Genomic DNA, 19,356 nt, shown 5'->3' on the forward strand with positions numbered 1-19,356 from the left:
AAAACAACTCACCAAACAACTTAACTTCTTACTGGAAAAACAAATAACATGATTTAAAAAACAAAACCAAAAAGTTGTTGCTATTTCATTAGAATTGAAAAAGACTTTTTTTCCCCCCTCCCATTCTGAGTTAGCATTTTGGAGCCTTTTGTTGGAAGATGCTTTTTCCCTACCTTGTCTGTGAATGTCTACATTAGTCTACTTTGTTAGTAAAATTTATAAAAATAGGAGTGCAGCAGCTCTTTATAATAAATGTCGCATTCAGTGTCTCATACTGGCTGTGCCTTAAGTACCAAATTTATAAACGTAACAATTTTAAAAATATTAATAAAACGTCAATATCACATTTTAAAAAAGAAAAAAATATATATCCACACTACAATATGTTTTAATGCCATCTATTGAGTTGTACTTCTATAGTTGCTGTTGCCGACCTATTACCAATATTAAAAAAAAGTTAAATTAAAAAATATCCTTCATCATAAGTCTCTTTCCCCGACTGAGGACCATATATTATAACAGCCAAAATGCTCAACATGTGCAAACAGGAAACTGTCAGTTTTCCCCACCCGTCACAGTGCAGCGATGTTTATACTTTTTAATCTTTAAAATTCTGTTTACATCTACAATAAATTAAAAAAAAGAAAGAATTCTTCCCTAGCCTCTCTGGTGATACTTGCAGCACTGAGGTATTGAAAAAAAAAACAAAAACAAAACATATAAACCAAAAAGGGTGCTTTCCTAATTTGTAGATGGAAGAAAGTCAATGGAGAAAGATTTCATGAATGCAGGCTTGCCCACTCCTAACCCGAGGGTGCCCACAACTAGGGACCCGTTTGGAGGGGGAGGGCGGGGGGAGGGGAGTAGAGAGGCTGAGGGTCCTAGGGACCTTAGGAGGTGCTGAAATGATTGGACAATAGAAAATGATCAAATAGTTAAAAATTAAGACTGAGAAAGAAATGTCCCCACCCCTCCCCACCCAAGCCAAACAGGTGTGCTTTGAAACTTTAAATATGTTAAATATTAAAATTGTAGCTTTGTCTTTAAAAAACATCTTGGGAAAAGCAGTTTTTCATATTTTAAATAAAAATCTAACTAGACGGTAACACCGGAAGCTGTGCACAGACGAAGTTAATATGCTGGTATGACACGAATACATTTCTTGGGTCTAACACATAGACAAAAGGAGCTAAACGGTGTTCTAACTGCCCGGGGCGGCCGGCAGCTCGAGGCCCACCTCCCAGCTCAGCGTCCACCCGCCTCCACTCTCCTTACCCCCAGAGCCTCGCGCTGCCTGAAACCAACTCCCTCACAAAAATATGCTTTTTTTTGATTCTCTCTTTCTTAATAGCTTCTATGTAGTTAATGGAATTGTATTTACAAATTTCTTTCGCAGAATTCACAATTGAAAAGAAAAAAAAAACCCTTATAATATCACCTCTTTCAACAGAAAAAAAAAAAAGCACTCAAGAGGAAGGAGAACACTGCCAACGTCATCCTTCCCTTATTGCCGAAAAGAGAGAGACTCGGGGAACAGAGAGACGTCACAGAAAAAGAACGGCTAGCGAGTTTGTGGATCAGCGGATACCATCTCACTGGCACACAACGCAGCGGGGAGCGTGGACACCCCGCTCCCGCTCTGCGCCCCACGGCCGCTCCTCTGTGCACGCAAGTCCCACCTGGAGGTTCAGACAGTCTCAGAACTGGTACCCAAACATTTGAGAGTCATTTTACCATCTCAGCATCCTTTAAAAGTGAGAACAGAACTGAAACAAGCGTGAGGGTGGGGTTGGGGGGAAAAGTGTTTGGTTTTTTTTTTTCTAGAAAGAAAAAAATGATATCTTAAGATAACAATTCTACTATGGTTAGCTTTTAACTAGATAGTAAAGCTATATGACTACTGGACTACATCAAAATCACTACCAAATGTGATTCAAAGAGATTTAAAAGGAGAAAGGTGGGGGTGGAAGGTGGGGGGGGGGGAGGAGTGGGAAACCGTCAAGAAAAACCAAACCAAACCAAACCAAAATCATGGGTTATATACACATTGAGAAGCTGTTGTCGTATATTACAGCAGAACTGTGAGGTGATGAGATACCGGCCACCTGATCCGAAGTGAGCCATCTCTGGTTGGGATGGGGAGTGAGCTGGTGGGGGTCCAGGTCTGATGACATCACCTAAACAAAGGGCCACTCAGAAACTTCGCCCAGTCTTGCCTGGACATCCAGGGATGCTCTGCAGGATGCACGAGGTCGGGACAGCCGCAGGAGAACATGAAGAAGGGGGTGGGAGGAGAGAGAAGAGTCAGCGAGCAGAGCACGGATTCAGAGGTTTCCACCAGCGCTTTCCAACTGTGACCCCACTGCCTCAGGGGGCCTAAGCCTGCTGAGGGGTAGCCTGGCTGACAGCCCACCGGGGTCTGGGCTGGGGAAATGGCACTTCGAAGCCACACTGGGCCCTGGCGAGCAGCTCTACTGCGCCCCCTGCAGGCCTGCTGTGTGGCTGCCACATTTGGACAGAAGGGCTGGACCGACTCAGACCAACTCAGGGGTCCACAAGGCTGTGCTAGGATTTCAGGTGAACTGGTGCAGGGAGGACTGGGGGGAATTGTTTTTTTTTTTTTGATAGGGCGGTTTGCCTTGCACGCAGCCGACCCGGGTTCAGTTTCCAGCATCCCATATGGTCCCTCAAGCACCGCCAGGAGTAATTCCTGAGTGCAGAGCCAAGAGGAACCCCTATGCATCGCTGGGTGAGACCCAAAAAGAAAAAAAATGAAAAAACTATGCCTGCCTTTATCAGTGTCCCATGGATAACTATCCAATGAAGAGTCAAAGTTCTGCTGAGAGATCACCTCACATAGAAAGGACTCAAGGTCGGGATGCTGAGGCAAACCCATCCAACAAAGAACCAGCTTCACAGGTGGGGCCCAGCCCAGCAGTTTCATACCAGCCAACTGGTTTGCCCAGGATCAGCTGTGAATCCGGGGACCTCTGGCGTGGACAGCACTGAATGTCTTGGGGTTGGGTGGGGGGAATCCCCTTTTTGGGGGACAAAGTGTGTGTTTGGGGGTAGCCAGGGACTCCGAATCTATATGGGGGATGGTTTGCTGCTGGTGTTCCCTCTACTCCTGTTGGTTTCCGTTTGTGTGTGTGTGTGTGTGTGTGTGTGTGTAAATAGAGCCCTAGGAGGGGCAGGCTGACTGCGGCTGGGGCTGTAGCTACCTCCAGCGCCCCTCTTCTCCCCAGGAGCACCACCCAGGGCGCACCCTGGCCTCAGTCATGGTGAGTTATGAATGAGCACTCCTTCAGGTGGGAAATAGTGGCCTCTGGTCCCCCAGCCCCCGGCAGTGCTGCGTCAGGGCTGGAGGGCAGTGGAGGCGAGGGGGGTGGGTTTCACACGCATGGGGAGGGGGCGGGCAGGGGTTAAAGGGTTTATTGGGTTAAGAGAGGCACTTGCGTTAGTGGAGTGATTCTTTAGCAGCGACATTAAGAGAAATCTGCGAGAGATTTATGGAGCTCCACTGAACTCCATCCGGGCCCACACCCCAGGGTCCTGCCTCAGGCGGGGGGAACCCAGCCCTCTGCAGCGGAGCCCCAACACTGCCAACGCAGTCCCCTCTAGCTGGCACCCTGAGCCTCTAGCTTGTGGCTGAGGTGCTCAGGGCCCAGCTGGGATGCACCTTCTTCTGCCCGGTCCCCCCTACAGCTGGTGTGTGAGCCCCGAAGACACCCGGCTTCCCCAGAGGACCCCTTCCCTTTCCGTGCCCTGCGAGGGTCCGAAAGAGTCCCAGAGACAGTGTGGCAGGAAGCCCCACCTCCCCTCTCCCACGCGCCTCTTCCACAGCCCCCGTCACAGTGATTTAAAGACAAAGTTTAATTAACTTGAGCTCGGTTTAAAAAGGTTAGGAAACTGGCAGGGATCCAAATGCACGTGATGCAGGTGATGGCGTTAATTTAATCTGCTTTTTCGTGCGGTAATCTGGGTAATTACTCTGTCGTTACTGGCGAAAATGTTTTCTTTCTCATGAAAAGATGGAGTGGAGTTGGGCTGTTTCACAACATGACACGGAACTCCATGGGCTGAGTCCCCGGAGCTGTGGGGTGCCGAAGGGCCTGTGCCCCGCCCAAGACCAGCTCCCTGCAGAACTTGGGGGTCCACCAGATTTGCCCTCCAACCCCCCTGGGCCAGGCACTGCTCCAGATCGCCTTCCAGTTTCCCACACTCTTGATTGCGTTTCAAGACATAGAGAGGAAGAGGGGTGGGGAAGATGAAAAGGAATTTGAAGAACCAAATCACAGAGCAGGGGAGAATTTGGGGAAAAAAAAGAAGAAGAAACACAACAGAGAAAGGAGAAAGTACATATTGGGGGGTTGGGGGGGTGTCGTAACTGAAGCAGGGGCAATGGAGAAGAGATGAAGAGAAGGGGCAGCTTCCTCACCCCTACCCCTGTATGAAGGGGCCCAGAGAGAGAGAGAGAGAGAGAGGGAGGGAGGGAGAGAGGGGGAGAGAGAGAGAGAGAGAGAGAGAGAGAGAGAGAGAGAGAGAGAGAGAGAGAGAGAGAGAGACGGGGCGTAGGGAGGGCTGGGCCCCTGCGTCCATGCATGGCCGGTGCACACGCAGGGACGCGCCCGGCAGGGCAGAGACGCGTGGAGAGAAGGTAATACCTCGGAGTGAGATGGCAGCGAGAGCACCTGCTCAATGGTATCCATTTGTAAAGGCCGCTGCAATCAAAGGTCCCTAAAATTGCACAATTGTTAAGGTCATCAGCACGCTATACATGGGAACAGATTGTCATATTCTGGGAAAGGAGATTGTCTTTAGGGCCAGACTGTGGTTGCCAGCATGAATATGTCACCCTGAGACACCGTGCCAGGGGGGACCCAGAGGAGACCCCCCAGCTACAACCCTGAGCCCTCCCCCTGCCCCCGCCCGCCCAAACTTGTCTGCTGACCCAGGGGGGAAATCAAAAGCTGGATTGGGGGTAGGTGGGTGAATGAGGCTCCCAACGTGGAGCACTGAGGCCCTGGCCCCTCCACCCATCCCCCGGGGAAAGAATGACAGAGTCTCCCCATCCTGGCGGGCCCCACAGGGGACAGAGTCAGCCCTGGTGTAGGGGGGGCCTGGAAGCTTCAGCTCATTCCAGAAGCTCATGTACTGCGTGGGTCAGAAGACCCAGAGTTTCCAGGACAAACAGGGTCTGGGTTTCTGGTGCTGAAAATGGAAATGAACCGTGTTTGAAGTGGCGGGGGACAGCTTCCCAGGCTGCTGCAGTTCTACATGGAATAATAATAATAATAATAATAATAATAATAATAATAATAATAATAATACGCCAGGATTTGGTTCTGTTGCTGATCTGAGGGGATTGACTGGACTTATCCCCTACCCACAAAAGTGTTTTTTTTGGCTTGGGAGTGGCATTGGACATGGACCCAGATGGCACAGGCCGTGTGTGAGCACAGGTGCTCTGTGCGTGTGTACGTGTGTGCATGTGTGTCAGGTGTATGTCTGTGCGAGTAGGCGTGCATGCCTGGAGGGAGGTATCCTCCAGTGCAGCCCGCACAGGCCTCTGAAGCTTTCAAGTACAGTGGGTAGGGCGCTTGCCTTGTACGCGGCCAACCTGGGTTCGATTCCCGGCATCCCATAAGGTCCCCCGAGCACTGCCAGGAGTAATTCCTGAGTGCAGAACCAGGAGTAACCCCTGTTCATTGCCAGGTGTGACCCAAAAAAGCAAAAAAAAAAAAAAAAAAGGAAGCTTTCTCCCCAAGAGCCTGACCGGGAAGCTGACCTGGGACAGCAGACGACACTCCCCTCTGAGTTCCAACCCAAGCGGCCCCTAGGGGGCTGCGGAGGGCTGACTTTGAGCTTCCCGCCTGCGAGGGAGAGCGAGCAGGTGGACTCAGGCACATTCATGCTCACACACACCGGGAAGGGGAAGAACAATACAATCTGAAAACAGCATGCAAATCTGTTAAGCAAATTTCCATTGCCTGGATTAGTCAGATTATAGAACCACAGAGCATTACAAATATCAAATGCATCGGGCCTCCGGGGGGGCCCGGAGCTAAAGGAGGCGCAAGTGGGGATTTACTTGGACCCTGGAAAGTGGAAGAAACATTAGCGGGGGGGGGGCATTGGGGGAGAGGGTGGGCACCCCACATCGTAGCCCGGGCACCCTCAACCAGGAGCTCAACCTACTTGGCCTGCAGCTTTCCCCTCCCCGCCCCCCGCCCCCCAATCTCCAGAAGGAAGGGCTTAGGAGACGGGGCTGAGACTGTGGACTCCTGTGTGCTGGCCGGCCACAAATTCTCTGGCCATCTGCCCTCGCCCTGTCTTTCCAGGACACAGAAGCAGTTTTGCTCAGCAGCAGGGAAGTGATGGGCTCGACTAGGGGTGCAAGGTCACCCTCCCTGCCCGCCGCACCTGGTCTGCCTTGCTTCTGGGCTCCCGCTAACAGCTTAGCCCACATTGCACCTGGCCCTTGGGGTGGTCGGGGTGGGGTGGGGAGGCTCAGGGAATCGGCCCCCAGGGGTTGAGGGAGACTCACCACCAAACTCTCCCTGCTCTTCCCCCGCCCCCCTGCCAGGGTCACAGGAAATGGTCAGGGCTGGTGAGGTTGGGGAGGGGGCGGGGGCAGGCAGTACTTACAGCTATGCCATGGCCGAAGCCCGAGCCTGGCTGTGGGCTGGCCGCGCTTATGTAATTCCCCACTCCGGAGTCCTGGCTGGCAGGGCCGTAGAGATCAGCGACAGGTCCTGGGCTGTTGGCCCCCGGGAAGCCTCCGGGCCGCGCCGGGTTGGAGCCTGCCGGGGAAGCGGGCGCGCCAAAATTCGGTTGAGCACTGTAGCTATTCAGGACTGGTGTGCAGAGAATAGAGCTGGGTATGAGGCCGGAAGCCAGGCATGCACCGGTCATTACAAGCCAAACACTCGAGAAAAACAGCTGAGGCCCGACTTCTAACACTCAACCAAGGCCATGCGGAAACACCAGCGGGGACTCAGGAAGACTCAGCCCAGGCTACTACTAAGAAGCTCGGAGCTCCGAAAATAGAGAGAATAAAAAAACAGTCATTCAAACACACTACGGCAACCAACCGGAGGTGCTTCACTGCCCACCAAATTATCACAATAGAAATAGAGATATATATGGGAGAGAGAGAGTGAGAGAGAGAGAGAGGTTTTTGTTCACATCTGAACCGATGCTCATGCAGTCTTGTCTAGGTCTGGGCACGGTGAGACAGCATTCACATCCCATGCAAACTACAAAGGAACTAGTTTTAGACTACACATTGTGTTAATATTGATATTAAAACGTGACCGTGACAGGAGACAAAGCAATCTGTGTCCAGGAAAAAAAAAATCTTTGGGGAGGGGTTTTTTTCTTTTTCTTTCTTTTTCATTTGTTTTGGTTCACTTTTTTTTTCTTTCTTTTGTTTTGGATCCATTAAATGACAAATTTGTCTTTTTAAAAAAAATCAGAAAAAAAATCTCCATTCTTCAGCACCCCCAAACCACTTCCCCCCTCCCCACTGGCTAGTCCCTCCCTGGACCGCCCCCTCCCCATTTAGTTCCCTGCATGAAAGTCATCAATACTGAACGTGGTCGAGGATGGGATATGTCATGGAAAATTCGGGCATCTTAACAGAACCAGAATGATGGTGGCAGAGGAGCCCTTTTGGGGTGAAGAGCAGGGGATGAAGGGAGGGGATGGGGGAATGGGGAACTCTTGGGGCTAGGACCAACAACTCTACAGGACACCCACGCACTCACCTCCTGAAGTAGAAAGGAAAGGGGGGATTTAAACATTTTTTTCCTTTTGTTAAAAAAAAAAAAGACAAGTCTGAATGCAGAGCAAACGGACCAAACCGACTCTAGTTAAAGCAACACAGACGGGCAAGTCCCTGTCTTAGTGACTTCCAGATTTCAGACTGAGAGAAAGAACTAGGAACGGGGCCTGTGCCACAGAGAATAGGACCCCCCATTCCCCAAACCCTGAGAGAGGGTCCTGGTGGGAAGAGGCAGTGGGGGAGGAGTCACCTGGCCCCCCAACCCTGCGCCAACCCCCTCCACGGAGGGCATGGTCTGTCTACCAAGCCACGCGCTCTCATTTTTCTTTCTTCCTAGTAAGCTTCAACTTTTTTCTTTTCCACAACAATCAGTTTTATTTCTCAATGGCCAAGTTTGGCTTGCACTGATTTGGGAAGCTTCGAGACCAAGCCCAGCGCTCTTGGCCCTCAGTGAACCCCTCTCGTCTCAGCAGCAGCTGTGGATGATGGGGGCCCCTCACGGCATCTTCCCTCCCTCTGCCCCTGCCAGCGGCCTCCCACGATGGAGAAAGAACAGCTGAACCCCCTTGGTGCTTGCAACCCTGCCCCCTCACTTCTGTTGGAGCTAGAGAGAACAGACTCAAATGGATTTTCCTCCACTCCCTTCTTTCCATCACAAGGGTGGGAAGAGATGATCCCTTCCCCAAAGGACAAAGGGGACCCCATCAACTTGGTCCAGCAGGAGAAGAAAGTGGCCACGGAGGCTCCCTCTTAGGCTGGAAGCCCCTTAAGGCTGGAGTCAAGAGGTCAGCCCAACGGGTGCTGGAGAGAAGAGGTCAGGGAGAAGAAACATTACAGAGGCTGGGGCGAGAGTGGCTGATTTGGGGAACCAAGGGGGATGGGAGCTTTGAATATAAAAGATTAAACTTGCAGATAACACTTGGCCCTTCTCACTGCGGAGGGAAAAATCCAGCTGAGATATTCAAAAGAGGGCATTATCTCGGCCTCACATGCGTGGTTTTCCTCTGGGTCAGGGAAAATGGAAAGAGCTCAAAGAGCAGACTCCAGGCTCACTCCGACAGGGGACCCCCTTCCGCAGGACACCAAATCACCAGCCTACTGTAGTTTAGGGCAGTAAGAGTGGGGGGGTGGGAGGGCAGAGAATACTTTTTTTAGCTTTTGTCCTCTAGCCAGAGGAGGATCCAGAAAGACAGTGGGTGGGACCACGGAGCAGGGAGTTGAGAAGGGTTGAGGGGCGGCGCCTTCCAGCCTGGGAGACCAACCCATGAAACAGAACAGAGTGCACGCGCCCACACCAACAGCCAAGGAAGGCACAGGTCAGAACCCCGTCCCCCACTCCACAGACTGGGCCAGAAGTCAAGAGAGCTGGTAGGACCCCACCACTTCCGCCTGCCCTCTCTGTATCAGGGTGCCCAAGAGCCTGGAGAGAATTGGACAGCCCCGAACTGCACTTCTTGGGTCTGGACAGCCCCACCCTGCTTCATCCTCTGGGGTGTCAGTGGGGAAGGCGATGTGCACCTTAAAATTTCCAAGTCCTGGGGCTGGAACAATAGTACAGCAGCTAGGGCACTTGCCTTGCAAACCTGGGTTCAATCCCCAGCATCCCATATGCCACCTCCCCCGTCCAGCCCTGCCAAGTGTGGTCCCTGAGTGTAGTCAGGAATAAGCCCTGAACACCTTGGCTGTGACCAAAAGAAAAATCAAATGAAAAAAAAAATCTCGAGTCCTCTACTATGATACCCCCTTGGTCTCCCAAGCTTGAGCCCCAGCTGTGGGTCATCCTGCAAATGCCCCCCTGCTGGGGGTGGCAGAACTCAGTCTCCGGTGCCCACCAGAGGGTGACAGTGGGCAGGAGGGTAACTGTTTGGAGTTGGTTCCTGAGCCACGGGGCACAGGGACGCGTGTCTTGGGCTCAGCAGTCCACGCTGCCTGCTGGCTCGCTCTGCGGGCACAACGCCCAGGTCCCCAAGTCAGTCACCAGCAAGCCCTGGCCAGCCCCGAGTGAGGGGCAGGGCCCGAGCATGGCCCCTGTGCTCCTTCTGTCTCAGCGGCCCCAGAGCCTCTCCTGGACGAGTCCACCCCTAACACCGCCGGCCACACAGTATGGGGAGTCAGTGGCACCCCCCCTTGCCCTCCAAACTGCGGCATCAGGAGCGGCAGAGAGCAGGGGGCTGCTCGTCACCCTTTGGGGGCTCCTGATAACGCACTCCAGTCTGTGCTCAGTGCTGTCCTGGCAGAGAAAGCCCTGCCCTGGCACCATTTGAGGGGCCAGATATGGTCGCACGTAGCAGATTGGGCAAGACAGGGAAGGGGTGGCACTCTTGGGGCATGAGCTGGTGTGCTAGAGGTGCTTGTACTAGGTGTGAGTGTGGGGTGCGGGTACCAGGGCGGGCTGAGTAGGTTTGGGCTTGAGGGTCCGTGAGCGGGTCCAAGTGTGTGGAGAGTGTATGGGGTGTGAGTGCTGAGGTCAGTGGTGCCCGTGAGTGGGGTATATGTGGAGTGTGTGTGCGGGGTCGGTAGGTATGTGGGGTGAGTATGCAAGGTGCATGTCTATGTTGGTACATGTACAGAGTGTGAGTGCGAAGTGTCTGTAAGGTATGTGTATGTGGGGTGTGAACATGTGGGGCGTTATGTGGGGTGTGTACATGGGGTACATGAGTAAGGTGTGAGCATGTGGGGTGTGTCTTGGGGGTCCGTGAGTGGGGTCTGAGTGTGCGCAGAGTGTGTGGGGTGTGAGTGCTGAGTGCATGGGGGTCCGTGCTGGAGTGTATGTGAAGTGTTTGTGCGGGGTCCTGAGTGAGGTGTGCTTGTGGGGTGTGTGTGGAGGGAGAAAGGGGCCTCAGGACCTGGGGCTGGATGACTGGTGTTCGGGGTGAGACCCCTCATGGTGTGGCTCGTGTCTCACATGATGTCGACATCTTGCAAACACCCGGACAATTTTGTAGCAGAAATGGGAGTGTGAGTTGCAAGATGGGACAGCTGGAGGCTCCATGTGGAGGAAGGGTCCCTTTTCTATCAGCTGCTCTGGGGTGGGGGTCGCCTCTACAGTGTGGCCGATTCCTGGGCAGGTCCTATCCCCACCACTGCCTCAGCAGCACTGGGTTCTCTGGAAGGACTGGGGGGAGGGGCACGGGCAGGGAGAAGAAGAGCACTGGACTTGGAGTCAGAAGGTGGGGCGTGGGCCCTGGCCTGACAGCAGGGTGGTGGCAGAGGAGAGGAGAGCCAGGACCCCGGGGCGGCGAGTCAGAGGAACATGCGAGTTTGCTAACAGCAGGCACAGAGCCATCTGGGAAATGCGACGGGGCGCAGAGGCACCCTGGCAGGGGTGAGGTGTGGGCAAGCGGCTGGAGCAGAGAGCAGGGCCTGGGGTGGCCGCGGGAAGAAGCCCTGGAGGACTGCTGGAGTCTGTGTGCATGGGGGCCAGGCCAGCCAGGGGCTCCGGGGCCACACTGCTGAGCAAGGCAGGCTGCTTAAGGCTCATGCGAGCCTGGAGATGCGCCTCCTGCAAGCCCAGGGCTGGTGCTGGGTCTCTGAGGGGCACAGGCGCCACGGGGGCTGGGCGAGTTGTGGGCTGAGGGCAGTGAGACTCCGCCTGGCTCTGGGTAGGTGAGGGATGGACGCCCAGGTCCCTTACCTGCTGCAGCGTCACTGTTTGCTGAGGCATCTGAGGTGTAGCATGGCGTCGGCAGGGTTAGGTGTGTATGTATGTGTATGTATGAGTGTGTATGTGTGTGTGTATGTGAGTGTGTATGTGTGTGTGAATGTGTGCATGTGTATGAGTGTGTGTGAGTGTGGGTGTGAGTGTGTGTGAGTGTGTATATGTTGGGGTGGGGGGATTACCCCTGTCCTACAGCCCGAGGCTCTGTTAGGGCTGCCCATAGAAAGGAACCAGCTACAAGTGCCCTTCTGGACATGCAGCCGGAGCCCGGGACCTAGCAAGGACAGGTTTGTTGTCCCCTTTGTCTCAGGCTCTCCTGAAGGGGACAGCCAGTCTTCGAGGACAATTCCAGCATTACATGCCTTCACCTGCAGTGGCTGGGCTTACTCTCTGGCACACCTGGGGACAGAGCCTCTCCCCTGATGCCCCCATCCCTACAAATGCTGCTCAGGATGGAGCCACTGGTCCTGCCAAGTCCCACTCTGGAGAGAAGGTGCTGCTCCTGCCAATCTATGACACGTGTCTCTGGGGGTCTAGAAGGGAGAGTGTGTGGACCTCTGTCCCTCATGCCCCAGCCCCTGACAGAACAAGCCAGAACCTCCCCCGGGGCTTGGCGCTGAGGACAGGCCTGGGATGATGGGCACACGGAGCAGAGCGGTCAGTTTGTTTCAGAGAAATGAAAGAAACTGAGGAGAAATGGCAGAGACTGAGGCAGCACTCACTGTGCCGACACGGACACAGTGAAAGGTCCAGTGGGGGCCAGTGGGCAGGGGTGCACGGTGAGGCTGGCACAGTGGTCAGTGGTGTCCCACTTTTCTCTCCTGTAAGTGGTAACTCCACAGCTGGGGCACTGTGGGGACAGGCGTGTCATCTGCGGGAAGCCGCCAGCCCCACATTTCCAGGGAGAGGCCAAGTTCTGCACAGTAAGAGTGGCCGTCCCGCTCCGGTGTCCAGCATGGGCAAAGGCCAGCCCTGGAGCTGCGGCAGAGAACATGCCCCATGTGTGGGTCCCTCCTGATGGCCGCTGACCCGGAGGTCTAAGGCTGCCTTGGGGCTGTGCTCTGGTTCCAGGTGCCCTTCTGGACACACACCAGGACCCCAGTCTAGCAGGGCGAGACGGGTTCAAGTCCCGAAGGGGACGACCCAGGGAGAGGACACAGAGTGTCTGGCTGCTCCTCGCTCACCCATGGTGGGTGGGAATGGTTGAGTAGGGCAGTCCTGACCTCGCCTTGAGAGGGCAAACTAGGAACTTTCTGGAAACAGGGTCTGGTTCCTGGGGTTTTTGGAGATGAACTGTGTGGTGTGTTTCTAGGGAAGGAAGGAGAGAGGGGGTCCCAGTGAAAAAAATGTCAGGATAAGAGTCCCTGGGCCCCAACTGGCAGCCCGGGGGAGCAAGTTCTCAGCTGTGGAAGTAAATGGAAGGGCCCATAGCCTGTTGCCTCTCCCCTGGAATCATGAAGTTGCTCTCCAGGCTCAGGGGAGTCAGACCCAGGGAGGTGCAGTGGATGGAGGCATGGGCAGAAAGCACCCCAAAGGTGCTGCCTACAGGTGAGAGGCAGTTGGGACTGGGCCCGCCCTGGAAGGCCCCATCCTTCGCTCAGGGAAGGTAAGGCTAAGGCCTCTGCTGATGTGTGCAGCCCACCCCAAGCTTAGTAAAAGCCAGGTGGTATATGTGGGAATGATGCCCCTAAACACTTTAGGGGCTCAAGGGACCCCAGATTTAATCCTCAGTCTGCCTGGTGCAAAGTGTATCGGCCTCAAATTTTCAAAAGCTGGCAGTCTTGCCTCCAGGGTTGCCTGGCTGGTCCCTGGCTCAGCTCTGCATGCTCACCAATTCCCATCCTGCTGGTCCTCAGATGAGGGGTCAGGGGTCAGCCCGCTGCAGTGCAAATACCACCCTGAGCTCTGAGGCAAGGGCTGCACAGCTGTGCCCAAGCTCCAGGTCAAGCATGGGAACTAGCCAATGCTCTCACTGTTGTGTGTGTGTGTATGTGTGTGTGTGTGTGTGTGTGTGTATGTGTGTGTGTGTGTGTGTGTGTTGGGGAGTGGGGGGTAGGGGTGGCCATGGAGAAGCCTCTGACCCCCTAAGGGCAAAACCCAGTCTTGTGGGGAGAGGCCGGGAGCTGGAGCAGCTGGGACCCGGTTAGTTCCAGGGGCCACTGGGGGTGCGGATATGGGCTAGAGAAGGATCTACTACTTACTACTCAGCACTACTCAGCTCTTAGGGCCCTGGGGGTGTGGGGAGGCGGTCAACACCACTTTTTGGTCATGCTCTAGCCTCAAAGACTGGCTTCATCACCCCAGAGAGAGGAGAGGCGCTGGGGGGCCGGGATGGTGGGGCAGGTTCACACAGGACTTGGTCTGGCTCTCAGGGGATCACTGTTCCACAGAAACATTCTTGGCTGCCAAGAGGGTTTACATCCAAGGACCACAAAACAGCTCCTCCTTCCTGGCCTGGCAGCTCCTGAGAGCCTGGGTGTGTGTGTGTGTGTGTGTGTGTGTGTGTGTGTGTGTGTGTGTGCGGGTGTGTGTGTGTGCCTTCCTTAGACTTGGGGCTCGTGAGTCAGGGTATGCCTGTCTCTGTCCCAGGGAACAGGTACCCATTTCTGGTGCTTGGCCATAGAGAAGCAAAGCAGGTATGCTGGACCCCTGGGCTTCGGGGTAGATAGGTACTGCCGGGCAGTGCCTAGAGTACCTGAGCCTGCTAGGGGTCCCCCAAAAAGTACACCAGAGGCTGATCCCAGGCCCCAAAGGCACACTCCAGGCCACAGAGGGCTGTGGGAGGGTGGGGGATGGCATTCCCTACTTCTTGCCTGTCACCCCAGTGTAAACTCTGTGCTGGGGCTCCAGCCCAGGGTGGGGGAGGGAGGAAGGCCCAGGGCTGTCTCCTTGAAGGCCCAAGGAAAGCCTTTCCACTTGAGCAGCCTGTCTTCAGTGATTATAAAGGCCCCGGAGCTTAATCCGTTTTTGATGTAAGCGCTAATAGCTCTGTGTCCTTGAAGTTCAAAGCGGGCGCATACATGTCACTAATTAGCCAAGCACGGTGCCATTCCACTCCCTCTCGTGTTTCTAATTAGGTCTTTAATAACAAACAAACTCCGGCCCTACCGGAAGGCCCCATTCGTCAGACAGTCAAGGAGAACTTGGCTGGCCTGTTTATGGCTCCTTGGGGCTGCTGCCTTTGGGAGAAAGGGCTCTTCATCCAGGTCAGGTAGACCTCGCCTCTGCAGGGGAGAACCCTGCAGCTGGACCTGGGGGAACTTGATGGGTGCCCCCGGGTGCCAAGGGAGCTCTGAGTCTCTCCTGAGGGCCAGACAAGGTGGGGCCGGGCGAGCCCGACTGCTCCATGTCTGGGGAGGGTGCCCGGGAGTCACACCAACGGGCTGCTTGACCTCGGGGAAAAGCTGGTGCCACCTGAGCACATAAGTATGTTTTCAAACAATCTTGGGAACCTCAACCCTCGAGGGTGGGAGATTCTGATTTAGTGGGTCAACAGCACATGGCTGGATCCCCTGGAGTTAAACGGAGACCCCTGAACCTGCCACAGAATTTGGGAGTCAGTGGACTGTCCCTGCTTCATGCCCCTACCAACAAACAGGCTGGTCTTTTATAATGAACACCCGCCCAGCCACACAACCCGGGGACGCAGCTATGATGAACACCAGCTAGTGCCAATGTATGCAGCTGTGCCTCTCACTTTAAAAACCTCACACTTCTTTTCTTTTCTTTTTCTGTTCTTTTGCTTTGGTGCTCGGGGCTCACTCTTGGCTAGAATTCAGGGGACCCTATGGGGTGCCGGGGATCGAACCTGAGTTCGTCGCATGCAAGGCAAACGCCTACCCACTGTACTACTACTGCTCCGGCACCACACCGATTTTCTCTTGTGTCTCTGTGGCTGCCACAGCACTCAGAGGCCACGAGCTGCCTCTCTGGTCACTCCTCTCCGGTGAGAGGCACTGCCGTCCCCCCCTACCCCATCCCCTATCCCCAGTGTCCCCAGTGACAACTGATGGAGCACTCTGGAAATGACAGCAACAGAGAGCTGCAGAGCAGAAGGTCCCACCAACCCTGCAGGCTTACCCACAGGAGACAGCAGGCTGACAGAAACCAACCATGCTTCCGGATTCCCTCCCCTCCCACCTAGACCTTAAGCTGCCTTTCTAAGAGGAAACAACAACAAGGACAAATGGTCATCCCAAATCATCTGCTTCTCATGCCTATTAGATTAATCCTAGGAGTGGAAGGGGCTGGGAGAAGCTTCTAGTCTGTTTCTGCCCCCAAGGCTGGGGGAGGTCAAACCCCTCTGAACACCTCAAGCCACCTGTAAAGTTCTAGGTGCCTAGCAGTACTCAGAGGAAGGTCAAAGATGACCATACAGAGGCTGGACAGATAGCTCAACTGACTGTTGGAGCACATGCGTTGCTTGCATGACGCCTGGGTTTGATTCTTGGCACTGCATTTGGTCCCCAAACACCACCAGGAGTGACCCCTCCTTAAGCACTGAGTGGAAAACAGCTCCCCAGCACCAGCCACGGTGGGCCCCCCCAAACCCAAATAAACATAAAAGGAGTCTCCTATGTGCTGAGCTGAACCCTCTATTCTAGTCCCAGGCAAGACGGCCGAGGCAGCCACGGGTGAGTCAGGAAGTCGATGAGGGTTTCTGGTTCTGTGCTGTGTTCCAGCTCTTTTCTCCCTACGGGGGATCAACGTGGAAGGCCCTTTCACCCAGGCCAGTGCCCGATTCCCTGTCATCAGAGTATGGGACCCCCTTGTGCTCTAGCCCCCCAGGTGGGGAAAGCCAGCCCTAGGCAGGGACAGTCAAAGCTCTTCCAGAAAGTGAATGACTGCTGGCCGCCACCCTGGGCTCTACCTCCGCACACAGGCTTGCACTGACTTTACCACAGACCTGGACAGATTCTTTTATTAATATTAATAAGTAACCCGGAACAAAGGGACCCTTTATTTTTAGCATTCTCTAATTGCGTAGTAATTACTCATCTACAAAACAAATGAGCCCCTGCTCGCCGTTGCCATGGTGGGGGGGGGGGGCGGGGACCTCTCTGCAGGGTGATAGGCTGACAAGACCACTACTCCCGCCTCTGCCCCCACCCCTCCACAGCCATTGGCCCAAAGCAAAGCCCCAGCAACGGGGTGGCCAATCCCCTCTCAGCCTTAGGGCTGGGCTTCCTTAGCGACCTTACAGAGTCTTAGCCTGGCAAGCTCACTGGAAGCAACGTTGACGCTTCCCTACCGAGACCAGAGAACGTCTGTCTAGCCCAGAGAGGCCCTCCCTTGCTCCCTCACCTAGTTTTCTTGCAGGCAATGGCTGACTTCCTCAAGTCTTCTTTGAGCTAAAGACCCCTTTCAAATAATTACCTTCAGGCAGCACCCCTCCCCCCCATTCCAGACCACACCTCCACTGGGCTCCTTTGTCTGACTTTGTTCTGAAAGGACTCAGAGACCAGAAGCCAGATGAGAAATGTCAGCCGAAGCCAGGCAGCCACGTCATTCAGCCTGGCAATGGCAGGAGCAGGTGCAGACACCCCATGGGAGGCCCGGGGAGGGCTCTCTGCTCCCACAAGGCTACTGAGAATTGGGCCAATGGCAGCTAGGAGGGCGTTTGCTTTTGATGCATTCGCTGGTTTTAAAGATGGATCTTTAAAGATGAGACACTTTGCGCAGGCATCGCAGGGCCTGGTATGACGATGCATGCATCACTGGTGGCCGAGAAGGCAAACCTGATCGGGCAAGCCTAGGCACACACCCTCTCTGCCACCTCCGACAAGACACCTATGCCACATCTGAGGAATCTTTAAAACGGGTAAGGGGGTGCTCATACCCCCCTCTCCCCTTCCCAGGGCGGTGAGGATTAAATGAGAGATAAGTCAGGCTGGCTTAGCAACAGCACTGGGGTCACTCATCACGTGGACGAGGTTTCAGGAGCATTACTGCTGTTGAGACTCAAGTGGCTGCCAAGTGTCTTGAGCATCGAGTCAAATACTTGCAATGACAGCCTTCCCCGTCAGGTGGGTGCGAGTGTCGAGGTGTGGCCTGGGACCCCCCCCTATCTATGCCAGAGGAGAGAGCTCACTGTGGCTGCTCATCCTGTCAAATCCAATTCCAACAGCCAATCACAGCTGTTGCCAGAGCCCCCCCTGCTCTGTAGGCAGAAAGGGGGGGCGTCTTGATTGTCAAACACCTAGAAACAAAGGTTCCCTTTACTTTCTGCTTTCTCTAATTGCACAGTAATTACTCACCTGCCCTAGAAATGAGTCTGACTTTTGCCCAAAGATTGATGGTGTATATTGTTGAAGAAGGCAGATGCCTCCCAGAGAAACATGCAAAAGGTCGCCCAAGGACTCAGAGCCCCGCCTGCCATTCAGGAGAACTCACCAATCAGGAAGAGGACTGGAACTGGGGAGCCAGTGCCAAGTAAAGGGGCAGTCCCCGCAGGGTCCATCAGCGGTGGCTCCTGATAGGCTGAGTCAGACTTTAAGGGAGGGAGCCAGGGGCTGGCAGAACGGACAAGAGCACAGGAGGGAGAACCAACAGCCCCATCCAGGCAGAGATAACAAGAGGCTGCCGAAGCAAATAGCATGAAGATGGCAGTCCGGGACGGTCTGCCTGCCAGGAGTGGCCTTCTGGGGGTCTGCTTCCCTCCACTTGCTCCAGGTCCCAAACTCAGGCGATGGGCAGGGACCAGGGGGTCAGGCTGTCCTCTGTGGGGTGACCTCCAGTTTAATCTTTCTCTGGACTGAGCCCCCCAATCAGACAGAAAACAAACCTTTTTCTAAACTACATAGTAATGGCTTCCCTGGTCTCCCAGGAATCTGTCCTGTTAAACCTTTTCAAGCTTCTACCATCACTGCCCAGGTGACAGGTCCCACTGACTCCCCCAACCACCGAGCTACCCATCCCATCACCAAACATTTGTCTAATGTGTTTCCTCTCAAATCACCAACCCGTCCCTGCCCCTCCCTGCTCACTTTGTGTGACCACTGAGGCCGATCTGGCAGCTGGTCAGTTGGCTACTCTCTCTCACCTTGCAGGAACCTAGACTGTAAAGGCCGCGTCCTCCCCCTCCACAGACCTGGGGTCTGTTGAAGGCAAAGACCCCGTTCTGGATGTCTGCATCCCACCCCAAGCCCAGCAAGCTTTGGAACCCAGAGCGATTGGGTTCCCACTGGCTATGAGAAAACGGCCTACGGCCTCTCACTGGGCACCTGAATATTGACAGGGTGTCTTCCATGCTAGGTGAATTATCTGTCACCGCCGTCCTGCCTTCTGTCCCCCTGCTCTAGTGCGCCCGCTGGACTCTGCAGCCAAGGCTTGTCTAACACTCGAATCCAATATTGCTTTCGGGCTTCAGGCCTCTCTGAGACTCTGGGCTGCCCCGAGAATCCAAGGTTCCCCTGCTGCCCAGGCTCTGCCCACTCTCTAGCTGTGTATGAAGCTCCCCGGCATGTTAGTCTTTAGCCCGAGCAAATGCTTGCAGCGTTTCAAACCCACTGGGCTGCTCTGGGGCTTGGCGGCTCTGCGGTTTCCTCCCTGGCTCTGTCCCAGGTGCCTCGCCCTTGCCCAAAGCCTGCCCCCAAGTATCCAGCCAGGTGCCTGGGGCTAAGACACTGGACCCTTCTGTGGCTCAGCTTTCTCAGGAAAGCAAACACACATAGCGGGAGAGCGTCAGCACTCCCCAGGCTGCCTTCCTGCCCTTCTCCTGGGGCCGCCATGCCAACAGCTGAGCCCCCCTCAGCACGGCAGCCACTTCCAGACCCATGACACATGGGCTCCTCTGGACTGTCTCATCCCCATGTAGCTTCACCAGTTTCTAGGGCTCCCTCATGGCCCAGGGTGCAATGATGGGGGTCCTCTTTCTGGGGCTCAACACATCACCAAGGGGCCCTCTACACAA

At 54.6% G+C, this 19,356-nt stretch overlaps 1 protein-coding gene across 5 annotated transcripts in view; it reads right to left on the reverse strand.

Moving 5' to 3' along the window:
- Window positions 1–1,064: 1,064 nt before the first annotated feature.
- The window catches only part of MSI2 (musashi RNA binding protein 2), a 347,468-nt gene continuing 329,176 nt past the window's right edge, over window positions 1,065–19,356 (reverse strand). The window contains exons 12-14 of one of the 5 annotated variants that reach the window (XM_056126743.1): window positions 6,649–6,857; window positions 4,665–4,737; window positions 1,065–2,235 (exon numbers count right to left, since the gene is read on the reverse strand). In XM_056126743.1, the coding sequence (XP_055982718.1) occupies window positions 4,696–4,737; window positions 6,649–6,857 (251 nt within the window). In that variant the 3' untranslated portion in view covers window positions 1,065–2,235; window positions 4,665–4,695. The remainder of the gene's footprint in view (window positions 2,236–4,664; window positions 4,738–6,648; window positions 6,858–19,356) is intronic. The other 4 variants (XM_056126745.1, XR_008794219.1, XM_056126744.1 and 1 more) reach the window with 4 other exon arrangements.

The sequence above is a fragment of the Sorex fumeus genome, unplaced genomic scaffold, assembly GCF_029834395.1.
Source record: "Sorex fumeus unplaced genomic scaffold, SorFum_2.1 ptg000063l, whole genome shotgun sequence".
Lineage (NCBI taxonomy): Eukaryota > Metazoa > Chordata > Mammalia > Eulipotyphla > Soricidae > Sorex > Sorex fumeus.